Source organism: Myxine glutinosa, chromosome 1 (assembly GCF_964187855.1).
Source record: "Myxine glutinosa chromosome 1, kmMyxGlut1.1, whole genome shotgun sequence".
NCBI lineage: Eukaryota > Metazoa > Chordata > Myxini > Myxiniformes > Myxinidae > Myxine > Myxine glutinosa.
The window spans coordinates 5,215,152-5,241,414 of record NC_136261.1 but is presented as its reverse complement, the minus strand read 5'-3'; the positions used below and the strand labels follow the sequence as shown (position 1 = coordinate 5,241,414).

At 46.5% G+C, this 26,263-nt stretch overlaps 2 protein-coding genes across 4 annotated transcripts in view; one reads left to right on the top strand and one right to left on the bottom strand.

The window, feature by feature from the left end:
• LOC137416241 (DNA-directed RNA polymerases I, II, and III subunit RPABC3) overlaps positions 1 to 26,263 on the top strand; it is an 890,838-nt gene that overhangs the window by 813,923 nt on the left and 50,652 nt on the right. The gene's annotated exons all lie outside the window — the stretch shown is intronic.
• LOC137416240 (uncharacterized) overlaps positions 1 to 26,263 on the bottom strand; it is a 45,051-nt gene that overhangs the window by 14,575 nt on the left and 4,213 nt on the right. For 2 of the 3 annotated variants that reach the window (XM_068101774.2, XM_068101773.2), the window contains exon 2: positions 967 to 1,162. Coding sequence is in view for 1 of the 3 variants with exons in the window: in XM_068101773.2 (XP_067957874.2) it covers positions 967 to 1,162 (196 nt within the window). In the remaining 2 variants the exon portion in view is untranslated. Of the gene's footprint in view, positions 1 to 966; positions 1,163 to 26,263 lie in introns of those variants that run through there. The other variant, XM_078777853.1, reaches the window with a different exon arrangement.

Below are 26,263 nucleotides of genomic sequence, written 5' to 3'. Positions count from 1 at the left end.
CGATATCGTCTGGTGTGAACAGCCAAGGCGACGTGCACCTCACGGTAGCTCAGTCCAACCTTGCAGCATGCCCAGGGCACGCTGCCGTTGATCCCTTGACAATCGTGGCATGTTGATTGAAATGCCCATTTTGCACTGGCCTTTTTAAAGCCAATATCAAGACATCACGTGCAGCTCATTAAAATCATCCCGTACCCCTTGGCTAATCACTGACAGTCAAAACGGCTGTTCAACAGCTGTGCTATGAAGTGACCATTGAAGGTTCAAGTGACCATCCGTGACCGTTTTTTCTGACAGTGAGGACACTATTGTCCACAAATAAGTTCAGCACATTTACTATACGCAGTGTTATTGTTCATATTTAAAGGTTTCAAAGGTGGTAAGTTTCTTTTGTGTTTTCGGTCTTTTTGAAGTTGTCAAAATGGTCAAATTTTTCGGTCAAACTGCCCATTTTGCACTGGCCTTTTTAAAGCCAATATCAAGACATCACGTGCAGCTCATTAAAAATCATCCCGTACCTCTTGGCTAATCACTGACAGTCAAAACGGCTGTTCAACAGCTGTGCTATGAAGTGACCATTGAAGGTTCAAGTGACCATCCGTGACCGTTTTGTCTGACAGTGAGGACACTATTGTCCACAAATAAGTTCACACATTTACTACAACGCAGTGTTATTGTTGATATTTAAAGGTTTCAAAGGTGGTAAGTTTCTTTTGCGTTTCAGTTTCATATATATATATATATATATAATATATATATATATATATATATATATATATATATATATATATATATATATATATTGCAGTACATAGGAGATCGTTCCAATGACATCAGATACATGCATCAAGTGTTAAATAGTCCTAACAATGACAATTGCTTCACAACATGAAATTTTATTTACTTTTAAACTGCAGAAGTACAAGAGTTGTGACTTGTGAGACTGACATTGCATGACTTGCACACCTTTTTAATGTCCTTCGTAAACTTGAATAGGGTCGGTACCGCATAATCTCGGAGACGGGTCGTTTGACCGGTTTTGTCGAAGCAGTAGTCCTCAAAATGGTCCGAACATAGAACGGCAGATTTGGAGGGCACGTAGTTTGCTCTCTTCATGTTCACCAACCATTGTTTCATGATATTTGGACGACTTCTGGGAAATCTAGAATGGAAGTGCAGTCATGAGTTTACGGAATACCATACAAACCAAATTGGTAAAATCAGGATACAGACAACACAATGCAATTGCCACATTGAGGAGATTAATTAAATATAGCGCCACGTAAACTGCTAGGCCTAACCATGATATTGCTCGTAATTTGTTACCTCCGCCACCAAAGGTGGATTCGGATATGAGAATTATTAAATTTTTTAAGTGATTATTCACCATTGAGTGATAGGCCTAAAACCAACATATAGCAGGATATCTCAAAAAGTTATGGATGGATTTGGATGAAACTTGTTGGACAGGTTGTGTGTGTGAGGAGGAAGAATCAGTTCAATTTTGGTGAAGATCCGGATCCAGCTCGTATAATTTTTCAAGTGATTCTTCACCATTGGGAGATATGGCCAACCAGCCGGGGGTATGCTCTCGACTGAGTGCCGTTCTAGTTTTAACAAGATTTTATTTTCTTTTTGATCCCATCTGAGTTGTATATTCAGTGTATTTGTTATTGTGGTGTTTTTTTGTTTGATTTATTACAATTATTTTGTTGTTCCTTGTATCTATCATGTCATGTCCTTGTATCCTTGTTATTCTGTCAACCTTGTATCTATCAGTCTTCTGACTGGCTTTACCAAGGGTGTTTTTGTTAATAAACCGAAATGATTGGTTGTTTGAATGTGCTCCGCTCACACAGGCTCTCGCCCACGCTCCCTTAATAATTACTCCGGGACTTTGCCCTTTTTGCCATTCAGAGCTGGCAGAACGCTCAGCCGGGCACGGTCTTCAAGAGGAAGAACCCGTGCACTTTTACACCACCACCCATATGCCATGGTAGAGCAGTCATGCCAGGCATTTCAATGCAGAGAGTGCCACCACCAGATCATAGCCATGCCCGATATCATTGGAGGGGAAACGCGTCCGCTTGTGCGATCACTGCACGCTCTGTTCCCTCCCCACCCCTCTCTTGTTTTCATTACGACGAGTCCTTGTGATAATTTGAATGGGTGACAGTTGAAATTAGTAGGAATTACGTTTTCATTTATTGATGAAATCGATTTCCTCCTACTCATACTTAATGTATCTGTCTGCTCTTGATCATAACTTGTGCAATGATGTACAGTATCTTCAGAAAGTATTCACACCCATTGACTTTCCAAATGTTGTTGTTACAGCCTGAATTGAACATGGATTAAATTAAGATTTTTTTTTTTGTCACCGATCAATACAAAATACCCCATAATGACAAAGTGGAATTAATTTTTTTCCGATTTTTGTTTTTGCAAAGTAATTAAAAATGAAAAGCTGAAATGTCTTGCATCAATCAGTATTCAACCCCTTTGCTATGACTGACACTACAATTGACTCAGGTGTATCCAATTTCCTTTGATCATCCTTCAGATGTCTCTACAACTTTATTGGCATCCACCAGTGGCCAATTCAATTGATTGGACAGGATTGAGAAAGAAATAAGGTCCCACAGTTGGTTTTGCATTTTTCAATACAGGGCGTTTTCAAACATACATTTCAATACATTTAGAAAGAAATAAGGTCCCATTGCACCACGGCCTGCCCAACCATCCTCACCTTTCTATACAAGGTCCCACAGTTGACAGTGAATGTCAGAGCAGAAACTCTACCAGGAAGTCCAAGAAACTGTCCATAGAACTTCGAGATAGAATTGTGAGGAGGCCTAGATCTGGGGAAGGGTATAAAACAATTTCTGGTGTTGAAAGTTCCCAAGATCACAATGAGCTCCATCATTAGGAAATGGAAAGAATATGGAACTACCCAGACTCTTACTAGAGCTGGCCGTCCGACCTAACTGAATAACCGCGCAAGAAGGACCACGGCCAGGGAGGTGACCAAGAAACCAATGACCACTGACCACTGACAGAACCACAGAGTTCCTTGGCTGAGATGGGAGAACCTGCCAGAAGGACAACAATCTCTGCAGCACTTCACAAATCTTGGCTTTATGGGAAAGTGGCCAGACGGAAGCCATTCCTGAGAAAAAGGCACATGACAGCACACTTGGAGTTTGCTAAAAGGCACGTGGAAGACAGAGCACGAGGCAAAAAGTTTCTGTGGTCTGATGAGGCGAGAATTTAACTCTTTGGCCTGAATGTAAGTGCTATGTCTGGCGGAAACTGAGCACAGTTCATCAGCATCTAACACCATCCGTACAGTGAAGCATGGTGGTGGCAGCATCATGTTATGTGGATGCTTTTCAGCAGGAAGGGCTGGGAAATTCCACAAATCCAGATGTGCAAAGCTGATACAGACGAACAAGCAACCCTCTGATGGTTAAACTGCCGAAATCTCGGCTCTCTGCTCACCTTCACTCTTTCATTCCTCTTTTCTCCCGCCTCTGGAACAAACTCCCTCACTCCCTTCAATCCCACTCCTCCCTCCAGGTCTTTAAAACAGCTGTTCACCACCATCTCTTATCTTCCCCCATCCAAAACCTTGATCTTTTCTACCCCCGCTAATTCACCCCAGATCCACCTTGTTTGAAATTCCAACTTCTTTCCTGGAAGTCCTGGCAGTGTCCATATGTTTTATACCTCTCCCACCGCCCCCCTTCCCATGCCCCCCCCCCCCCAAAGCCCTCGCCCTCTCTCAGATCTCTCGATGTCTCCATGTCTCCATGTCTCTCGGTCCCTGCTCTCAAATGTTGTGTTTGTGTGCTTCCCCTTCTCTCCCAATCTTGTCTTCCGCTCCCTCTTTTTATATATTTTGTTTGTCTGTTTGATTTGTTTGTGAAACAAATGTTAGCTCTTTCACGAGCCTCGATTCTGTATACAATAAAAAAAATAAAAAATAAAAAAAGGCCAGGAAACAAGAAAATGCACGGCAAAAAAATTGAAGCCTAAATGATGGACCCTCCATACTGACTTAAATACAGACAAGGGGAAAAATAACTGAAAGTAACAAAATGTCATGTGCGTGTACTTAGCTCTGGTTCCCTTGTTTGTCCCGGATCATCACAGGCCCTCCGTCCTTGTGCGGGGGAAAAAAAGCACCTGGCCGCGCAGCCCGCGAGCGGGAACTAAGCCTCGGTGCGCAGTCCACTCCTCCAGCTGCCGAGAGCGAAGTGAGCAGGCCACGCCCGTTCCACTCGCCGTTTGCTCCACACAGCACCCAGACGATGCACAGCCAGCACCGACGAGCCACGGAGAGGACAACGCGGTCGCTCGAGCCGATCAAAACCAGGGACCACGAGCCGTGACCGCCCCTCCTGACAATCATCAAAACCCTAAGCCAGGGATATATAATGCCGACTCCAATGTCCCTGGTGCAAAAGGAGCAAATGTCCACGTCTGCTCGTTTAAATGTCCCAGGTGTAAGCGCGCTGTATATCCGGCCGTTCACTTTCAAGGTCCCAGCTCAAGCGAGGTGTAACTACGACCGTTCGCTGTGAAATCCAGATGCCGAGAGAGAAAATGTCGGGGACACCGTTCTTTTGTTCACAGTGCTCTTACGATGCCGCCCGTGCCTGCTCCAAACAGCGAGTCAATCTCTTCATTCCATGAACGTCTGAACCAATCACTGCTCTTCGAGGCGTGGCCTCACGGACCTGCCTGCTTGATGTTGTGATGTGGCAGCTGCGGCACCAGCGGTAGTTGAGAATGTCCTGGTTCCGGTTGCTTTATTTAGTGTTATTAATGCGCTTGCTTGACGATGTGTGTGTGCTGCATTGTCATAAGGAATAGAGGGGAAATAACAGAGGCAATTTACATACAGGGAATTTACCATTAATCCCTAACTAATTAACATAGCCCCAACCCTCGTCATGGGAACAAAGATACTCTTACACGACATACGGTCCAACGGATCCCTACTTATGATACAGGGGGTTTCTTCTTCTTCATCGCGACATACGGAGCATGGTGATCGACACACATCTACCTGCACTAAGGTAATCGTTGCCTACCCCCCCACAAATGTAACAACATGAACTATAACATGTGAATTCCAAATATAACTGATGCTATGTTATCCACAACTATTCTACTTTAATTGCTATTTCAATAAATCCTTCATATTGTGCCAATGAAGTAATCCCCTAAAAACACTAATATTTCTTTTTTTGAGACCGTCCCGCAGAACACCCTCGCGACCCTCATTGGGGTCGTGACCAGGGGTTTGGGAACCACTGGTACAGAGTGATAACAGTTACTCATTCATGTCCTTTCCCTAAAAAAGTGAAAATTGAATGTCACTCAGTAGAGCACACACCTCCCCCAGGCTGAACAGTTTACCTTTTGTAGGCTACTGATGGGTCGGATCTGCATCCAGACCTCAACCTAAATCTAATCGGCTTGTTCTTGTCACCTACCCAACCTGTCCACAACGTTTGTCAGAATCTGTCCATAACTGACATATCATGCTATGTATCGTTTCTGGCCCCATCTCTCAATAGTGAAGAATCGCTTTTAAAATTCGAGCATCTGGATCTTCACCAAAATCGAATCAATTAGTCATTGACACACACAAAACCTTTCTACCAAAATTTTGCCAAGATCTATCCTTAAATTCCTGAGATATCCTACTCACAGACAGACATACAGACAGACAGGGGTGAAAACATAACCTCCATCCACCTTTGATAGTGGCGGTAAAAATTAGAACATTCATTGTATCCGGATCCAGATCTTTATCAAAATCTAATCAATTTGTCGTTGCCAGACACCAAACATGTCAACCAAGTTTCAACCGAATCAGTCCATAATGTGTCGAAATATCGTGCCACTAGTGAGGTGCCCGTGCATTGCATGGGTAAGCTGCCATAATCTCAAGCGAGCGAATGTTTCCACATGCGGTAAATGGCGAAATGGCTCAGGCCGAATGCGTACATGAGTTTACATGCGGCAACAGAGACAGAGAGACAGAGAGACAGAGAGACAGAGAGACAGAGAGACAGAGAGACAGAGAGAGAGAGAGAGAGAGAGAGAGAGAGAGCGAGAGAGAGCGAGAGAGAGAAGCACAACAACAGTAGGGAACAGGGACATCAGGATCTAGGGCGGGGTACACATGATAAACAAGATGGTGCTTACTGGAAATTTAGCACCATTCTCCTTGATGCCACTTTTACACAGGTGTTTACAGAGTTAAGGTGTGTCTTAGTTACCTTAAAAGGAGATTTTTGTGACAATGCAATGGTGGGACAATACTAAAACACACATTGGACTCTTTTGTCCACAATTCGGCGCATATAGTGTTCAGAATGAACATGAAAGTACAACTCTTCTTGAGGATGAAATCCTGAAACTGCAGGAGCAGCTTCACAGGACAAATAATAGAGCCCAATTAGGAGTAGAACAGCAAATTCATGAAAAAAAAAAAACTTCTCTGCTTAATTCTATATCTGAAAAAGGATCGCAGAGTGCATTTATATGGTTAAAAATGAAATACCCTCAGACCCCGCTATTCGCGTTCCTGGAAAATCCGTGAATTGCAAAACCATTGCACACCCCGGTGCATGATAAGAGCAACGCTGTCGCACACCCCGTTGCATGGCAAGGACAACCCTGTCGCACCACCCCGTTGCATGGCAAGGGCAACCATGTCGCACACCCCATTGCATGGCAAGGGCTACCCTGTCGCACACCCCGTTGTATGGCAATGGGAGAGCATAGCACTTGGTCGACAATGAGAACACTAGATATGTCACAGAATAATAGTTGAATGTAAGAAATAAAAATAGGACCAAAGCCAAAGCCTTCCAAGATTCGAAAAAGATAGGTGTGATCGATACAGTCAAAGGCTTTTACTTGGTCAATAAAAACCATTGCCTTCCAAGGATTTGCCTTCCAAGAGGCAAAGGCAAGTTGTTTCATCGCAACTGCCTCACCACAAGATTCTGTGTACCACAGACTGGAGGAAGGGTATGACAACTGAAGACGAGATGGGATAAATCTGTGCATGAGAGAGAGCAATTTTCTTTGGAAGAATTCCCAGGATGAGTTGATGTCAGAGGCAGAGGCAGTGGAGATGGGAGACCAGTCCAGGTGATTGATGGCTGCCTGAACACCGTGCCAGTCGGCCCGAGTGAAATGCCAGACTCGTCGACGCTGAGGAGGCTCTCTGAGAATGGCCAGAAATATGTGACGAGGTATATATATTGTGTATATATGCAACCCCACCACCAGGACGAGGCTCAGGTCTATCATACCGGAGAGGAATCAGAGACATCTTTGAAGGAGGAAAGTTTCTGTTAAGCAGATAAAGTCTGGTTTGTCTGAAGCAACCTGTATGGAGAGATTTTTTGTTTTTGGATACAAGATCGAGGCTCATGCAAGAGCTAACATTAATGACAAAAAAAAACAAAAAACGGACACACAAACATGCAATAAATGGAGCAGGAGACAAGATGGGGAAGCACACAAGTACAACAGCAGAGAACATGGACATCGGGAGATCTGTGGGAGAGGGCTTGGGGGGAGGAGGCATGGGAAGGGGTTGGGGGTGGGAGAGGTAAAAACCACATGGACACTGGTCAGACTTCCAGGAAAGAAGTTGGTATTTCAAAAAAGTGGATTTGGGGTGAATTAATGGGGGTAGAAAACTCGGACATTGTAGAAAAAACAACACACACACAAAAATGCACTCGGTGGAAAACACAGAGGGTGTGTATTTGTGTACGTGAGTGTGTGTACATGTATAATCACTGTGTGTGTGTGTGTACATGTATAATCACTGTGTGTGTGTGTGTGTGTGTGTGTGTGTGTGTGTGTGTGTGTGTGTGTGTGTGTGTGTGTGTGTGTTCGTATCTCCAAATACGGGTTTCAGAAGGTGGAACAGAGCCGTCCCTGGTCTCGATGTATCCACCTTTGTGTGTGTGTGTGTGTGTGTGTGTGTGTGTGTGTGTGTGTGTGTGTGTGTGTGTGTGTGTGTGTGTGTGTGTGTGTATGTATGTGTCGAGATCATGCCTTTTATTGTGCCTTATGTAATTGTGGTTTGCATTTAATAATGGTTGCTTTGTGAAAAGGATTAAGCTTACTATGTTCCCTCTTGTTTTGAACTATGTTTTATTGTCCAACTGTGCCAAAAAATGTAGAAAGATAGTGAAACTGCTTGCTCTGTTAGACCCCTAGTGAAAACGCGTCTGTCTGTCCTTGACCAAAAGCCAACATGGAAGATAAGTTTTGAGAATGTCACGGTGCTCTTTCTCCCTCCCGCATCTTGCCCTTTGCTCATGCCAAAGAAGATAGGACATTGGTGGGGGTACTGGTCAACGTTTCCCCCATTGTGTATTATACTGCTGAAACTTGCCAAAATTAGCGGAGATTTTTATCACACTCTGCAAGTATATAAGGAAGTTCTTTCTGTAAGGAACTCAGGAGTGTATGTGGCCATGCTGTTCATTTGTGAAGGGTATGACTCTTACACCCTCCACAGCGCTGTGATATTGGTTCATCATTAAATCTTGTTATCTCTTGAACTCAAGGTGTGGAACATGGTTCTATTCTCGACAATTTTGGTGTCAGAAGAGGGATCCGACTCTGAGCGATATTTGGGAGGCAGACCCTGTGGGGACTCAGCGGAGAGGCTGGCCAGCACTGATTCGATTAACGTGAGTTTTCATACTGAGGGGTCTTTCCAAATTGAGCTCCGTTCACTCACTCAGGCTGTCTGTCTTCCATTTCGTCGTTCCGTGCTTGGATCACGAACAAATTGGAATCTGGTGTGTAAGTACAGGCCTATTTGGCTCGGGTAACAAGTTGTCTATTGATGAACCAAGAAATGGGGGTCAGTTAGCAAAAAAGGGGGGACTTCTTGGTAAAGCCAAGAACTTCCCAGGCAGGGCAGTCTAGAGACAAGATGGAGTTGATGGGGTTGATAGTAACCAGAGAAAGTATTGGCTGCGGACTAACGGAGGGGACCCAAGGAGGATGGCCAGGATAAGTGTTAAGCTAAGTTAAGAAGGGAGAACCCCTTTAGGAAAGCCCTGGCATGGGTGATAAGTTAGACAAGTTAGAAGCGCTATATAAGCATTGACCGCGAGTTAGCGCCGCGGGAGGACCGGATTAGGGAAATATCAGCGCGGTAAACTAAAAGGCAGGATTTTTCGGTGGATGGCCTCGGGGCGCTTCCTTGCGCCTTGTACGCATCACGAGCTGCTTCTTGCAAATGGGGGTCGTGCTGCCGTGCGCTGGGAGCGACCGCCTGGGTGCATGGACGGGAAAATGTTCCGTGCACGTTAATTAAATATCTTAAGGGAGATTAAGGTATGTCGGAGTAATACTCAATCTGAAGTAAACTAGAATGATTTGAGTTCTGGAGACGGAGTGCGTGTATTCGACGCATTCGGGTGGCCGAGTCAGGTGAATAAAGGATTAAAATGAGCCAGGTAAGATGCGGCTGGTTGCACCTTTATAAGGATATGGAAGAATAAGGATAAGAATGGGTAATAGATATTGGTGTTAAGAATACTCCGGCGTGAGTACTGTGTTAAGAGAAGGGTATTACAGATCGGGGGGCGGCCCGATCTTCGACCCGCTGGAGGGACTAGCCCAAGGAAGGTAGGATGATGAGTATTTTAAGTTAAGCTACGCACTGGATGTGTGTATCTGATAAACCCCCCCCCCCCCCTCAAGGCCTTCTTTGTCCTGTCTCAGGATTTAAGGCATGCACATCCGGTGCAGTTTTTACCCAAAGGAAGGAGTTCTGACAATATGCTATAGGCAGGTCAAGTATTAGCTCTATCTGGACAAGAGATGAGGTTAGATCTGGAGAAATAAAACAGAGAGGATTATAATGTACGAGGTGTGTGGAATCCAGCTGTGAACACGCGAGCCGAGACATGCAGGCAGGTTACCGGGGCAACGGAGTAGCTGCCTCGCGGGGAACAGCGAGGTGGGACAGAATCGAGACAGGAATGCGGACCGTGCTGTGCACAAGCAGGGGACGCATTCGTGTGTGTGAACAATGCGAGTGATGAGGTAGCTTGAAGTGATGTGTTGGAGTGAGCACATGTATGTTGTGTGCTGAGTGGAAGCAGTGCTGCATTGTCGAGCATGCTTCCAAGGAAGACTTTGGGATGCTAGAGTTGGAAGCGTTTTGTTTTGTATCTCAAGGGAGATATTGGTTATTTCTTATATGTGGAAATAGGAAATGTTTATGTGATTTTTGGAGAAGGATAAATTAAACTGGAATCAGAAAAGCGCAGGTATCAGTTTAGATTTTGAGATGCCATGTGGGACTCAGTCTGCTGGGGAAAATTGGCAGGGAATAATGAGTATGTTATGGAGAGCATGTGTAGACAGGGCTTTAAAACAAGTGTTCAATTACATCCCCACATTAACAGCTCTCCAGATGTAGCAAGGGAGAATGGGAGTAAAAGTCAAAAATGATAGGCTGTCAACCGACTGGGTGTTTATTCAACGGCATGGCCGGGGCTTGTATTTGGCCGACTTGGGATGGCAGAATGCGTTGAATGAAGGCAAGAATGACATGTGATGCTGGCGTGAGTCCAATCGGAAGGATGGATGGTTATGGTTTCACCCGGTCTGTTTATCTGTCTGTCTGTCCGGACACGGAGCTCTTGGGAGAGCCAGGATGGGTTGGGGTGACCAAGATGAATGTGGACAATATATTAATTGTTTGCCATTGTGAAATTTTGCCCTCGATTTGAGACGAAGACATATGGCATTTGCTGTCGGGCTCAGGTTGGCTGGTTTCCTCAGCTCTGGAGGATCAGAGCGGGTGGATATTTTAAGTTGATACTCCTATGACAAATGTTGATACTCCTATGTGATGCGGGGTATGTGTGTGGTGATGGTGTCTGGGGCCTCGGGGTTTGCCCCTGCCTATTTGCCGGTCTGTCTGTCTGTTACATTTGACCCTCAGAAAAGGTTTCGTGAAAGGGGTTATGCTCTGGAGGCATATCCCCAAAAATTGTTGCCAGCTTGTAACATGAGTGTACCCCTACTGTCACATTTCCTGGAAGTGCCTCCAGACTATTACACTTGATGGGCCAACTTATGGACAGGAACATGGAATTTGTACAGAATGCAGGCGATAACCCACCTGTGTCTATCTCTGTGTGTGTGTGTCCGTATTTGTCTGACTTTCTGGCTGTCCATGGAGTCATGTCTTTGAACACTGATTTTGAGGGAGTTGCGGGTGTGCCATGGAGTTCAGGTGCACCTGCGGTGGTTGGAAGGTGGTGGTGGAGCTGGTGCGAGGATGCACGCTTGGATTAAAACATGTATTTAATTATCTGAGGATGTGTGCCGAGGTACAGTGTGGATCAATTAAGGGAGAGGGCACTTTGACTTTGTACATCCGTGGACTTTGCCATGCGTGTGAAAGCGCAAGTCGATGATAATAATGTCTTGTCCAGCACAATATTTTCGCAACTATGGAATGTGCTCGAATTCCATGTTGGTGCAATACGAGTGTGATTCCCGCCATGCATGCCGCGAGAGATACATTGTTTGTGATGGGACTGTGGCGAAAGGTTGGATAGCAATGTGTAGAATATAAGATGCGTCGGTACATTTGTGTTGATCGATGCGCCGAAAAAGAAGTTGGAGGCGCGTGATGGAGTTGCAGGTGCGGACCAAAGCGGTGTCCGCGGTATTTACTGGGGGTCGAAAGTCACTCCCTCAGTGTCTGCAGACTTGTCGTTCGGTAGTGTCGAAAAACAGGTTCGATTGTCGGTCTGTCTGCTTGATTTTCGGGTCTCACTCTGAGTATATGGTATATACTCTGAGTATATGGTCGTTTTCTGTTTTGTGCTTTAATGGTGGTTGATTTGACTTCCCTGAAAGGGGGACAATAAATATTTGGTGTTAGCTGTTGTCATTTCGGATGTTTGCAGTTGTAATGTGGAGCCAGTCTGTCTGTCCGACTGGGTGTGTCTGACTGCGTCTGCAGATATGGATCAAGGAGAAGCAGTGTCTGCGGTGTCAGTTATGGTGTCGAATGTCATTCACTGTGTCTGCTGACGTGTCGTGTGACTATGGTGACTATGATGGTGTGTCCTGGCGGGAAGAATCGTGGCAGCCTACAGATTTGAATGGAATGGCCTCTGTGAGACCATCCTGTTAGTACGTTGGGGGTTCGTCTGTCTGTCTGTCTGTCTGTTAATGGAAACTCAGAAAATTGAACTGGACTTCGACAGAAGGCAGGTGGGTGGTCACCTGCTGTGAATTGTGGTGGAACATTTGTGATGTCCCCTAATACGAGGGGACGAATTGGTTTGTAAATGTGTTGTGCAGGTACTTTCTCTGTAGGTAGCCAAATTCTACCTGGGGTAAGTCAAGGTGGAGGGGAGTTGTCTCTGATGCCTTGCTCCACGGGGCAGTACTATTGTTGTCAAGTCTCATGTAATCTTGGTTAACGTATATCTACGGACAAGAGCTGCACTTTATTTTAGTAAGTGACTGGGAAAGTTTGTTTTAAAAAGTGCCAGTGGAGTTGTTTAGAGTTATGGAGGTCACAGCTCGCTGGAACCTCTTTGTTTATGTTTGGCTGACTTACACTGGCTAGTGTATGGGAAAAAGGGGGACTGAAAATGCTTTGAATTTGCAGCCTGGCGGACAAGAGCTGTATTTGGGAAGGTTAGAATCCAGCATTTTGCAGCCCTGAGCAGAGGGGATTGCCCATTGGGCATGTTTAGAATTTAACAGAGTGGTGGAGGTCTGTGGAAATATGAATCCAATGTTTGATGGATACCGTGTCGGTGTGCTCTGAGTTCGAAGGAAGATGATGCGATTATTTCAGATTTATCATAGTTAAGTTTGAGAAAGTTGATTTGAAGCCAGGATTTATTTCAGTGATGCAGTCCGTAGGGCTATTCGGGTACTTTGAAGTGATTTACATCGGAATGCATCTCTTGGAGGACTCCCGCTGTTCAAGGAAGGAAAGGTGTGAAATAGTGACGTCATCCTCGCTGGAAATGTGATTGGGAATGGCAGGATTGACGCGAGAGTCACAGTGGGTGAAAAAATTGACCAACATGAGAATTAGGTCTATTTCAATAAATAGATCAGGTTATTTTCTTTTTATTATTTGTTTATTGGGCAGCTATTGGGCCAGAGGCTAAAACAGGTGTCTGCAACAGGTGCATGGGATGCTAAGAGAGGTATTGGAGGACATTGGATTGACTTTAAATTGAAATGAGAATTGAAAAGGTGGATTAGGAAAATGAGTTTGTTCAAATAATCGTGGCATCTGTGGGATGCAACAATTTTGTGCCAGAATAGTGTATGGGGAACCGTCATCTGGGAAGCGTCGTTAAAGGGCAGTAGGTTTAGACGGGTATTGAAAGGGTTCGTGCAATGTCATTTTGGGGCACCACTCGACACAAGAGTGGTAGAGAGCTGAAGTGAATTCTGCCAATATGGTGCAATAGGGTGACAACTGAGTTTTGTTTGGAAAACTATTTGTTTGCAATCTTGGTTCGTACATAAGCTGGCAAAGAGATTATGCCAGTCTGAGGGAGTTTGTGTCCTTTGGATGGGAGCTGGAGCCTTGTAGGGTTGGGGCTTGTGGCTCGCCATTGTCTGTCTGCCAGTTATGGTGGGCAGAGGGAAGAGGGGTGATACTGCTCTGGCCTCTTGCTTGGCAGAATTGAGTATTGCTGGTTTTACCCCTGTTCAAAATTGAGCTCTCGAGAGCTGATTAACATTAGGATGCATCTCTCGATGGACCCCTGGCTGGTCCGAGGTGTGAAATATGGTGACATTGTCTTGTGGACACTTTGTGAGTGGCTAGACATGCGCCTGAAAGGGGAAATTGTATTCATAACTCATGTGGGTTGTGTCTGAAGGAAAGGTTTGGGAGAAAGTGTGAAGAAGGTCGTGGAAAGTGCAAAGATGATTGGATTGGAAAGTCGACTCAGATGGATTATTTGTCAATGACAGGTGACTGCAGGAATTGTTGAGGAAGTAGAGGAAAAGGTTGTAAAATGTTAATGGAAAAGACAGGAAATAAAGGAAAGTGGTTAGTTATGGACTGTTGTTTTTGAGATAAGAAGGTGATACAAGGGGTTGGCTTGCACTGGGGGGACCAATGAATGTAAAGTTTAAAAACGTTGTGTTAGATTGCTACATGCAGAATGACCCCAATCGAGGAGGTGATTGGAGGCTGGTGAAGATTGGATCACGGCTCTGCAGACCAGGTGAACAGAACTCCACCAGGTATGTGGGAATCACATCAATTGAATTATTGCTCAAAGGGAGGTGATAGAGCAAAATGAAGAAGATTGTCATGGGGACCGCAAGGCTAACCCCCGCTCTTGCAGGGAAATGGCTTTGGGAGGCTAATTGTTGTTGTTTTGGTAGACTCTAGGTTCTAAAACCTAAGGCAAAATGCATAGGAGGGTAGAGTTGGTGATTGCGGATGGAGATTAGCTAGAGAACTTGGAGACGATTTCGTTATTTTTCAGATAATTTTTCCAGTGGGTTTATACTGGTGTGAAATTCGCGTATCTAGGAAGGAAGGGAAAAAATGTCCAGGTATTGATAGGATAACAGTGAAATTTTGAAGGGGAGAATACCGATTATTTCCATTGACCAAATGGGGGGGAAATGGTTGGTAAATCATGTATTATTAGATGTAGGGAAGATGATTAAAAGGAAGGTATTTTCGGAAATTGGTGAAAGTAAATATGGCATTTGAATTTCCAGACACGACACAGGAAATGCGGCTATGAATAAGCCAACCATCTGAGAGATAAGGTAACTAAATGCCAATTGGTGGGACGGGGGGCTAGGAATTTGATCATGGTGTGTGTAAGAAAGTATTTTTCAGGATGGACGATGAAGAAACCGCCGTCGGAAGACCATGATCTTGACCACAGAGGCCGTCGACCTGAATGGGTCCTACAACAAGGCAGATGTGACCGGCGCTTCAGAAGATTGTATTGATGTTTGTGATGACTGTGATACTTGTGTGGTAAACCCCTTGCGTGTACTGGCTAACGCCTCTTATGTATTACAAGCTCACAGCTGTACACCCCCTTCCGACCCAACTATGGATCTGATTGCGACGCTGGGTCTGGCAGTCGAGGGACCCGACATGGATATCCTAGACCCGCAAGCCGACCAGGCATCCATGGGAGACTTTGACATAAAGGAAGTCCCTCTCTTTGCTTCAAATGTTTCGGATCTCTTTGCTTCAAGTGATTCGGATTTTAACGCTCTGTACCCTGACCAGGAACATGAGACACAAGATACTGACAACATTATGTATTCCCCAGAACAGCAGCACGTGAGAGATCTCATGGGCATGATCGTTGATTAACTTCGAAGATCTGCAAGGACCGCATCTGCAAAGGGTGGGGGGAGCAAGTTCCGCAGGGGAGGTTGTTGGCCCCCTGGCGGAGCAGAACCTCATCTGGACCAGAGGCCTTCGTTGTGGATCCAAAACGTTAATGGACTTTCATGTTCTGAGTCTTCATGTTCCAAACACGCACAACATGACACCTTTCAAACATGCATGCAAGGTACTTTATGTGCGTGGCATGCCCTTGGAGGACACACATACAACACTCAATAAAGCCCGATGTGGCCACATATAACACTATACTCTTTTGCTTTGCAAATAAAGCCGATGTGGCCTGGTCTCTGTGATACGTAGTCTCGTAGAGACCAAATGGGGGAATGTCGAGATCATGCCTTTTATTGTGCCTTATGTAATTGTGGTTTGCATTTAATAATGGTTGCTTTGTGAAAAGGATTAAGCTTACTATGTTCCCTCTTGTTTTGAACTATGTTTTATTGTCCAACTGTGCCAAAAAATATAGAAAGATAGTGAAACTGCTTGCTCTGTTAGACCCCTAGTGAAAACGCGTCTGTCTGTCCTTGACCAAAAGCCAACATGGAAGATGAGTTTTGAGAATGTCACGGTGCTCTTTCTCCCTCCCGCATCTTGCCCTTTGCTCATGCCAAAGAAGATAGGACATTGGTGGGGGTACTGGTCAACGTTTCCCCCATTGTGTATTATACTGCTGAAACTTGCCAAAATTAGCGGAGATTTTTATCACACTCTGCAAGTATATAAGGAAGTTCTTTCTGTAAGGAACTCAGGAGTGTATGTGGCCATGCTGTTCATTTGTGAAGGGTATGACTCTTACACCCTCCACAGCGCTGTGACATTGGTTCATCATTAAATCTTGTTATCTCTTGAACTCAAGGTGTGGAACATGGTTCTATTCTCGACATATGTATGTATGTATGTATGTATGTATGTGTATTGTTGCGGATTCTGAGTACGGCACTCCCGTTACCAAGGGGGGGTTAACCCCCTTGTCTTGTTAAGCTGTCCGTCTCCATTCCTGGAACTATCACGCTCCTCCGCAGTCGAGCTTGGCCAGGGTGATTTGTCAATGGAAGTCCCAAATACCTTTGCCAATCCCTCCGCAGAGCAGGGAGATAAGTCCCGCTCGAACCACGGACAAGATGGAAATTTCCGAGCGGTTTAGCAATCCGCGATTCGAGCCGTTAGCAATAGACTAACCCGATTCAAAGCGGTTCCTATCGTGCCACGTATATCAATTGAGAAAACACGAAAGCGATCGGATGGAGAGAAGAAACCAAGTGAGATCTCGCGAGATCTTGGAGACGGCGGCAGGGATTTTCGAAGCTCCACACGGTCTCCACGTTTTTCGAAGTTAAGTCTGTTCACAATTGTATTTTGTCGAAACTGTATTTATCTTTCGGTGTGTGAAGTTATTGTGTGCAACTTTGGTTGTTTCTCGGTGTTTATCTTTCATAAATTGATCGTCTGTTTGCCGTGTCGCGAGCAAGGCCTTTGCCACGTCGCGAACGATTTGAAATCGAAGTTAAGTGATTGTTCCCATTTGTATTTTCGTTAAAACTGTATTTATTTATGGTGTTGTACGTATATTGTGTGCCGACGAAGATTTTTCGGTGCAAATCTTTCATACCTGTATTGAAAATCGTGTTAATTCGTGTCGTGTCTTGAGGCCTTGTACAGTGTGCACTGTACAACCTTGAGGCTTTGTTTTTCTCAGCGGTCCGTCGTTTGTGATCCAATAACTTTCGTTCTCTGTATTCCCAGTCTTTTCACCCATAGCCTACTTCCTTGTGTAAATCTCAACTCAAAAAAAAAAAAAAAAAAAAAAAAAAAAATTTCCTTCTCTGTTCTCATTCGTATATTCATTCTTATTCGTTCGTTCGTTCTTCGACCACGTGTTTCTCCCCCATTTCCCCAGATAGTTTTCACTCATTAACCTTCAATGTTTACACTTTCCCCTCAAGTTATGTATTCCGTCATATTTTATAACACCTTTTTCTTCTTCTTCTTTAAAAGGCTGCTTTTGACTTGCTCACCAAATCAATTCATCCCAAAAAAAATATCCATCTCCTATAGTGCCTTTTTTCTACATTCCCTAAACTCTCCTGCACTCCATCCTCCATCCAGCGTCCTTAAACGTATTTTTAACTCGAAGGTCACAAGAAACTCATTTTGCAATAAATGTTCGTTTCCCATAAATCGTACACTTTCAAAAATCCAATCTCACCCCTCCCCTCCAAATCTTCCCCATAACCCCTCCCCTCCAAATCTTCCCCATCACCCCTCCCCTCCAAATCTCCCCCCTTGCCCCCTTCCTCCTAAACTACCCCCTCACCCCTCCCCGCCAAGACGCCCCCTCGCCCCTCCCCTCCTTGACTCCTGCCTCACCCCTCCCCACCAAATCTCCCCCATATCCCATCCCTTTCAAATCCCTCCCCTTGTCCCTTCCCTCCCAAACTCCCCCCTCACCCCTCCCCTTCAAATCTCCCCACCCTCATTGCTTCTCAATTTCCCCCCTCTCACTCCCCCTCCTCAAAGCGTCCTCCCCGCTTCTTCCCCCTTCAAACTCTCACCTCCATCTCCCCCAACCTTCTGCCTCGCTCTTCCCCCTCCTCAAATAACACCTCATTGTGGCTCACCCAATCACTATCAAACCTTTTGTCCGCCCCATCCTTCCCTTTCTCCGAGCTATTCTGAAATCTCTGACACACCTTCAACAGCTCTCCCTACCTCTTCCACCTCTTCCACATCTTACCCTACCCCTCCTCCCCCCTGTTCTGTATCTGATGCTCCCCCTTCCTCTTCATTAACGGTATGGACCTCAAACATCCGGGGCCTTCGTTCAAACTTAACTGATCTCTCCATACAGGTTGCTTCTGTCAAACCAGACGTGATCTGCTTAACAGAAACTTTCCTCCTTTATGATGTCTCTGATTCCATAGTATCTCTCCCGGGCTACTCCCTCCTCCGGTATGATAGACCTGAGCCTCGTCCTGGAGGCGGGGTTGCTATCTTTATCAAAAACTCTCTTCCTCACTCGCCCTGCACTGCACTCTCTCCACCTCACCCCCAGGAATACCTCTGGCTACGGCTTCCCCTTCGCTCCCACCTCTTGTTCATATGTGTGTTGTACCGTCCACCAAACAGTGATGACTCCATCTACATCTCGCTGTCTGATGATATGGACCAACTTCTATCTACTCATCCCAACTCTCTCTTCCTCATATGTGGTGATTTCAACTGTCATCATGCCAGTTGGCTGGGTGTGGGTACCTCTCTCACCAGCCATGGCTCCTCAGCAAAGGACTTCTGCGACTCACTGGGACTGACACAATCTGTCAATTTCCCGACCCGGATCTCAGTCAACGGAACATCTTCTCTTCTGGACTTGGTTATGACTAACTTCCCTGAAAATGTCTGCTGCTCTTCTTCTGCTCCGATCGGATCATCTGATCATGTCCTTGTTAAAGTGGACATCTCTCTGACCATCCTCAGGGAGCCTGCTCAGCGTCGACGAGTCTGGCATTTCACTCAGGCCAACTGGCACGGTCTTCAAGCAGCCATCAATCATCTGGACTGGTCTCCCATCTCTACCACCTCTGACATCAACTCATCCTGGGAATTCTTCCAAAGTAAATTGCTCTCTCTCATGCACAGATTTATCCCATCTCGTCTTCAGTTGTCATACCCTTCCTCCCGTCCATGGTACACGGAATCTTGTGGTGAGGCTGTTGCCCAGAAACAACTTGCCTTCGTCTCCTGGAAAGCAAATCCAACGGAAGGAAATCTCATTTCCTTTCACAAAGCCCGAAACAAGTGTGTGTCCACCCTCAGGAGAGCCAGGAAACAATATCTCTCCGTTCTCAAGACCGAACTCTCTTATCTGTCTCCCTCTTCCAAATCCTGGTGGCGTCTGGTCAAATCCGTTTCTGGTGTTTGTTCCCCCTCCATCCCCTCCCTTACCTCAAACGGCTACACAGCTGACTCCGCACGTGAAAAAGCTGAATGCCTCAACTCTGTGTTTGCCTCTAAATCTTGTGTCCCAAACCCATCCCTCTCTGTACCCACCATACCCAGTCGTACCCTGCTGCTCCTGGACTCCGTGTCCTTTCCTCCTGACAAGGTGGAAAAGTTTCTGTCAACCCTCGACTCTGATTCTGCAACTGGACCCGACGGCATCAGCCCACGGGTCCTAAAATCCTGTTCTGCTGCTCTATCTCACCCTCTCTCTGTTCTCTTCACCCTCTCTTTTGCTCAAGGTCAACTGCCATCTGCTTGGAAATCAGCCAACATCACCGCTTTGCACAAAAAAGGTGCAAAAACAGATCCTAGCAACTACAGACCAATCAGCCTTCTCCCAATTATCAGCAAAGTCATGGAATCCATCATTGCTTCGGATATGAAATCTTTCCTCTTCTCCAATGGCTTGATCTCTGATCATCAATTTGGTTTCAGACCAGGTCACTCTACTCTGGACATGCTGCTTCTGCTGTCTCAACAATGGATGGAGGTCCTCAATGCCAAACAGGAAATTAGAGCTGTCTCCCTCGACATATCACGTGCCTTCGACACGGTCTGGCACCCCGCTCTGCTCACCAAACTCTCCTCCTTTGGTATCCATGGAAATCTCCACGCATGGCTGGCGGACTTCCTCTCTAGTCGTCGTCAACGTGTGGCCCTGAATGGGTTTCTCTCATCTCCTCTTCCTGTTCAGGCTGGAGTTCCCCAAGGCAGTGTTCTGGGCCCCGTGCTTTTTCTGGTCTTCATCAATGATCTCTGACTCTCTCGAAAATCCTCTCTATCTCTTTGCTGATGACTCCACTCTCTGCCGCTCCATTCCTCTTCCCTCAGATCGGCAGTCTGCTGCCTCCTCACTCTCTGAAGACCTGGACAAAATCACAGACTGGTCAAACAAGTGGAACATGTCTTTCAATCCTGACAAATCTCACACTCTTACTATGTCTCTCCGAAAAGATCGACTGGACAACCCTCCCATCTACTTTCTCAACAATCCTCTCCAAGAAGTTCTGTCGCTCAAGATTTTGGGTCTCACTATCTGCCATGATCTTTCTTGGGAAAACCACATTTCCAAGCTGGCCTCCAAAGCCAGTCGCCGACTGGGCATCCTCCGTCGTGCGAAGTCCTTCCTCGGCACACCTGAGCTCCTCACCACATACAAGGCTTTCATCCGCAGCTCAATGGAATACTGTTCTCCCCTATGGGCCGGTGCTCCTGCCTCACACCTAGCTCGGCTTCACGCTGTTGAAACAAAAGCTTTCAGAATTATTGGAATCTCCCGCGATGAAGCTATCTCTGAGGGCCTTTCACTCACTCACCGCAGGCAGGTAGGTGGTCTTTCTGTCTTCTACCGACTCCTCTCCGGCCTTGCACCCCCAGCTCTCTCTGTGCTCTGTCCCCCAAATATTCCTACAGGTCGCACAAGATCTGCCAGCAACCCTCTGATGGTTAAACTGCCGAAATCTCGGCTCTCTGCTCACCTTCACTCTTTCATTCCTCTTTTCTCCCGCCTCTGGAACAAACTCCCTCACTCCCTTCAATCCCACTCCTCCCTCCAGGTCTTTAAAACAGCTGTTCACCACCATCTCTTATCTTCCCCCATCCAAAACCTTGATCTTTTCTACCCCCGCTAATTCACCCCAGATCCACCTTGTTTGAAATTCCAACTTCTTTCCTGGAAGTCCTGGTAGTGTCCATATGTTTTATACCTCTCCCACCGCCCCCTTCCCACGCCCCCCCCCCCCCCAAAGCCCTCGCCCTCTCCCAGATCTCTCGATGTCTCCATGTCTCCATGTCTCTCGGTCCCTGCTCTCAAATGTTGTGTTTGTGTCCTTCCCCCTCTCTCCCCATCTTGTCTACCGCTCCCTATGTTATATGTTTTATGTGTCGGTTTGTCTTTCTGTGTGATAAATGTTCGCTCTTTCACGAGCCTCGATCTTGTATACAAAAAAAAAAAAAAAAAAAAAAAAAAAAGTGAGGGAAGAACAAACAGGATTTATTATACAAGAATGGAAGAGGAAACGAAAGGAAAGAATATACAAGCGAAGGAAAGAAAAGACACAGGGCAATCCTTATACAGTCTTAAATATCACGCCCAGGACAATACAGACAGACTTACATGAAAGGGGAATAGCAGGAAGGAGGAGAAGGTCCAGGCAAATGGTTGAGGCGAAGGGATCCGGTCCAGGCTTTGGCTCCGCGGCGAAGACTCGGCAGGCAGCTTTGCGTGTCGTTTGCGCGCGACCGGACCTCAAGGAAATATCGGGGGACTGGTATGCGGCGTACGTAATACGCGTGCCAACTCTCTCTCTCTCTCTCTCTCTCTCTCTCTCTCTCTCTCTCTCTCTCTCACGTTCGTCTCAGAGGGCTCCCTCGCACAGATCGCTGCATGCAGTCTCCGCGCTGTTCGGTTGCAATCAGCGCCGCTCAATGATACCTCGCGCAGTCCTGAACAAATGGAGTTTCCTTGCGCAGTCCGATCACAATCGCCTCCCCTCGCGCAGTTCTTAAAAGGGCTTGGCGCTCGCGCTTATATAATCGCCCGCTCAAAATCAAGCCGCCTTCATAGGGCTACGCCCACTAGCGAGCTTACTTCAGCCCTGGTAGGTCGGCGAGGGCTCGCTGGCTCCACCTCTGATGATGAGTCGACGGGGGGCCACGCCGCCTCCCCACGCTCTGCCCTTCTTCTCCAGCCCGACCGCGTGTGCAATGGCGTTTGGGGCGAGCGATAAGGCGGCTGCGGCTGGCAGAGGCGCGCGCCCATTTGGAGGGTGGCTACGCCGCAAAATGAACATAGTTTGGGATTTGAGAAGGGGCCTAGGTTATTTGATTAATGCAACATAGATTCAAACTATTGGGAACAGATCCTGAAACACATCTATCTATAATTCCACTAATCTCTGTCTGTGTGTGTGTGTGTGTGTATGCGACCGCTGTTTCTCGACAACTACCGGTCCGATATACTTGAAACTTGCCAGGTATATTGCTGGGGACCCGAGGATGTGCCTTTTCAAGGTTTCATATTAATCGGACAATTACTTACCGAGCTATGTCCAAAAAACGATTCAACCAATCAGAGAGCAGCGAGCTATCGCGTGTGCCGAACGTGGCGAACACACTCTGCCTCGGACGGCACATTTGAGAGCGTATTCATTTATTTCACGTTGGCAAACTATGTTGCCGCTATGTTGGCGTTAAACTATGTTTTAAAACTAATTAAAACCATTTCATGTAAATAGAGGGGGGGGGGGGGGGGGGGGATTGTCACTGTACTCGCAAGCCGTTCGCCGTTTGCTTTGGCGTTGCGAATGGACCAAAACATTTCATGGACCAAACCATTTCATGTAAAGCGTTCGCCGTTCCCTTTGGCGTTGCGAATGGACCAAAACATTTCATGAACCAAACCATTTCATGTAAATAGAGGGGGGGGGGGGGATTGTCACCGTACTCGCACCCACGTACCCACGTACCCACGTACGGGCATTGCACCCACGTACGGGCATGCCCTAGTACTACTGAAATAACTATAGAGAGTCCTATGGTGTCCTACGTGTTGTACATGGCCTATCTATGGGTGCGATCTTTTAACATTAGAAAAATGGGAATATTTACAGGGGATTATTTATAAGGGATTATTACAGATATTTACAAAGTGGAGGGTTCTCAAAACCGCAACAGTATATATCATGTATATATATTTATATATATATATATACATATATACACATATATATAATATATATATATATACAGACTTGGCATTTAATATGGAATATATTTTTTTTCTTGACTTGGGTTTACTTTCTGAACTCAGTATATCAATCTGGTGAGTTTATTTTACCCTTCGGTGATGTATTTGTTGAAAGAACCATGTCACTGATTGTCTGTCGCAGCAAGAAGTCAATAACAGGATTATATCACATGTGGCGTGACAAAATGTAAGGACAGGTGCATTTGACGATTGGCTTCACAATCGGATATATAAGGGTTGTTGCGTTCTGTATTAGTGCAAAACAACTGCTGCACATCTACAAAAGTTATTGCCGCTTCCTCTGGAGATGGTCCGTCAACTTGACAATGCTGTTTGTCATGGAGTGGTGGCTTTACGAAATTCTGGCATGAAACAGCGTGCTATTGCTCGGCAGTATGGCATCACTCAAGGTTAGATGTCAAAGATTCTGAAACGAAATGCTCAGAGGAGTGTCCCTACTCCAATACCGAGGCCAGGACGTCCACGCAGAACCACTAGGAGAGATGATCGCCAGCTGCACCAGTTAGTCCGCAATGGCCGTACCAAGTCAGCTAATCGGCTTCAGGCTGAGTGGCAGCAACTGACAAATGTGCCTGTATCCAGAAGGCTAGTCAACCAACGACTGGTTCAAGCAGGCTATCGTGCCAGGCGTCCCCTGAGAAAGCCACGCCTGACCAGACAACACAGCCAGCGCCGATTGCAGTGGGCCAGAGAGCACCGTCAATGGCGGCCAGGACACTGGAATCACGTCACCTTCAGTGACGAGTCTAGATTTCTGGTCTATCGTCAAGGTGGCCATGTCCGAGTGCGCAGACAAGTGCATGAAGCCTACAACAAAGATTGTATAGTGCCAAGAGTCCAAGCTGGAGGTGGTGGGGTGACCATTTGGGCTGCTTTTCATGCAGGGGGCAAAACTGACCTGGTTGTTCTGAATGGAAACCTGAACCAGTTCAAGTCCAGGGTCATTCTGGAAGAAGCATTGCTTCCATTTGCTCATGCAGCCTTTCGAGGAAACTTTTGTCTTTCAAGAAGACAATGCATGGCCTCATCGTGCTCGCATGATCCAACACTTTCTTGCTGACCGTGGTGTCGAGCATATGGAGTGGCCTGCCATGTCCCCGGATATGAATCCAATAGAGAACTTGTGGGCAGAATTAACGCGTCAAATCGACAACTTGGACCAGCAGCCGACCTCTGTGCGTGAATTGCAGCAGACTATTGTCACTGCATGGCAAGCGATTCCTGTCCAAACCGTGGCAAATCTCGTGAACAGCATGCCTCAACGTGTACGTGCTCTCCTGAATGCTCGTGGGGGTTACACGAAGTACTGAACTGTAATTTTACTGTCCGTAATCCCAGTCATAATTTAGCTTTTGTTCTTGTTGAAATTTTTTTTGGCTAATGTGCAAAATAAAGAGATACTTCTGGAAAACGTACAGAAGTTTAACACAGTACTGTCCATGAATTGAGTTCGATATCAGTTGACATCACTTTCAAGGATCAATTTATTTGCTTTGAAATGTCAAATGTGGTTTTTGTTTATTTTAAAGGTCACATTAACAAAATCTAGAATAATTTCAACATAATTCCAATGAACTTTTGGTTCTAAGACATCTTGAAAAGTAAGTTCACCCCCACAAAAAAAATATTCCATTTTAAATGCCAAGTCTGTATGTATGTATATATGTGTGTGTATATGTATATATCATGTATGTGTATGTATGTATGTGTTTGTATATGTATATATCTATATGTATATATCATGTATGTGTGTATGTATGTATGTCTATGTGTTTGTATATGTATATATCTATGTATGTATATATATATATATATATATATATATATATATATATATATATATATATATATATATATATATATATATATATATATATCATGTATGTGTGTATGTGTGTATGTGTGTGTGTGTGTGTGTCTGTCTTGCAGGGCATGTGTGTGTGTTCATTTATTTCCGATCCCGTGTGTGTGCACTTCTAGTTCTGAGTGAACAAATATGACGGACAGTGGCTTGAAACAATGAGCGTGCCCTCTTTGGCAGTGCGTAAATATCAGTGGTACTGAAGGAGCTGTGGCTCCCACGTCGATCGAAAGAATGGACGCGACAAAAAGCTTGAATTCATCTGAGCTGCTTTATTAGAATCAAACACTCAGGCACTCTGGGAAAAACGTTTTACGGTCGGCAATATATATCTATTCCGCCAGGGGGTTTGCCCAGGCCTGGCGCCAGGGGGCGTGGCCCCGCGGGCCGGCTGCGGCCTGGCAAGCCGAGGGCGAGCCTGCCCGGGCGTCCCGACCGAGGCCTGGCAAGTCGAGCGCGGGCCTGCCCGGGCGTCCTGGACGAGCCCGGCCTGGTGATCGCTCCGCGTCCTTGATAGGTGCAAGGCGATTGTGTAACCCCAGCGGCAGCCGCTACACACGTCCCCCCAGAATCGACTTGCACCGACAGGGTCAACTTGAGGGGGGTCCTGATGACCCGGCCGAAGCGACCCCTGGTGGGTCGTGGGAGGGGGTCCGGTGAGGTGGTGGGCGGTCGAGTGGGGGGCACCGTGGACGGGGGGCGGCCTCGCCGCGGCGGGAGGGCCACCCGTGGTGGGTGGTCGACGTCCACGTGCGCCGGCTTGAGGCGGTCCACTGCAATCCGGTCCGACCTGCCGCCGATGTCGATGACGAACGACTTGTCGTCCCGTCGCAGCACCCGGAAGGGCCCGTCGTACGGCGGCTGGAGTGGCCGCCGATGTGCGTCGTGACGCACAAAAACATACTCCGCGGTGCGGAGTGCTGGGGGGACGTAGGACTGGGGGTCACCGTGGTGGGATGTCGGCACGGGGGCAAACCGTCGGGCGGCCTCCTGGAGGTCCGAGCGCTGGCGAGCTGCGGACCAGGGGCTGGTAGCGTCGGGCACGAATTCGCCCGGGACGCGTAGCACCTGGCCATAGACCAGCTCGGCGGTGGATGCCTGGAGGTCCTCCTTGGGGGCCGTGCGAAGGCCCAAAAGGACCCACGGCAGCCGGTCGGCCCAACCGCCGTCTTGAAGG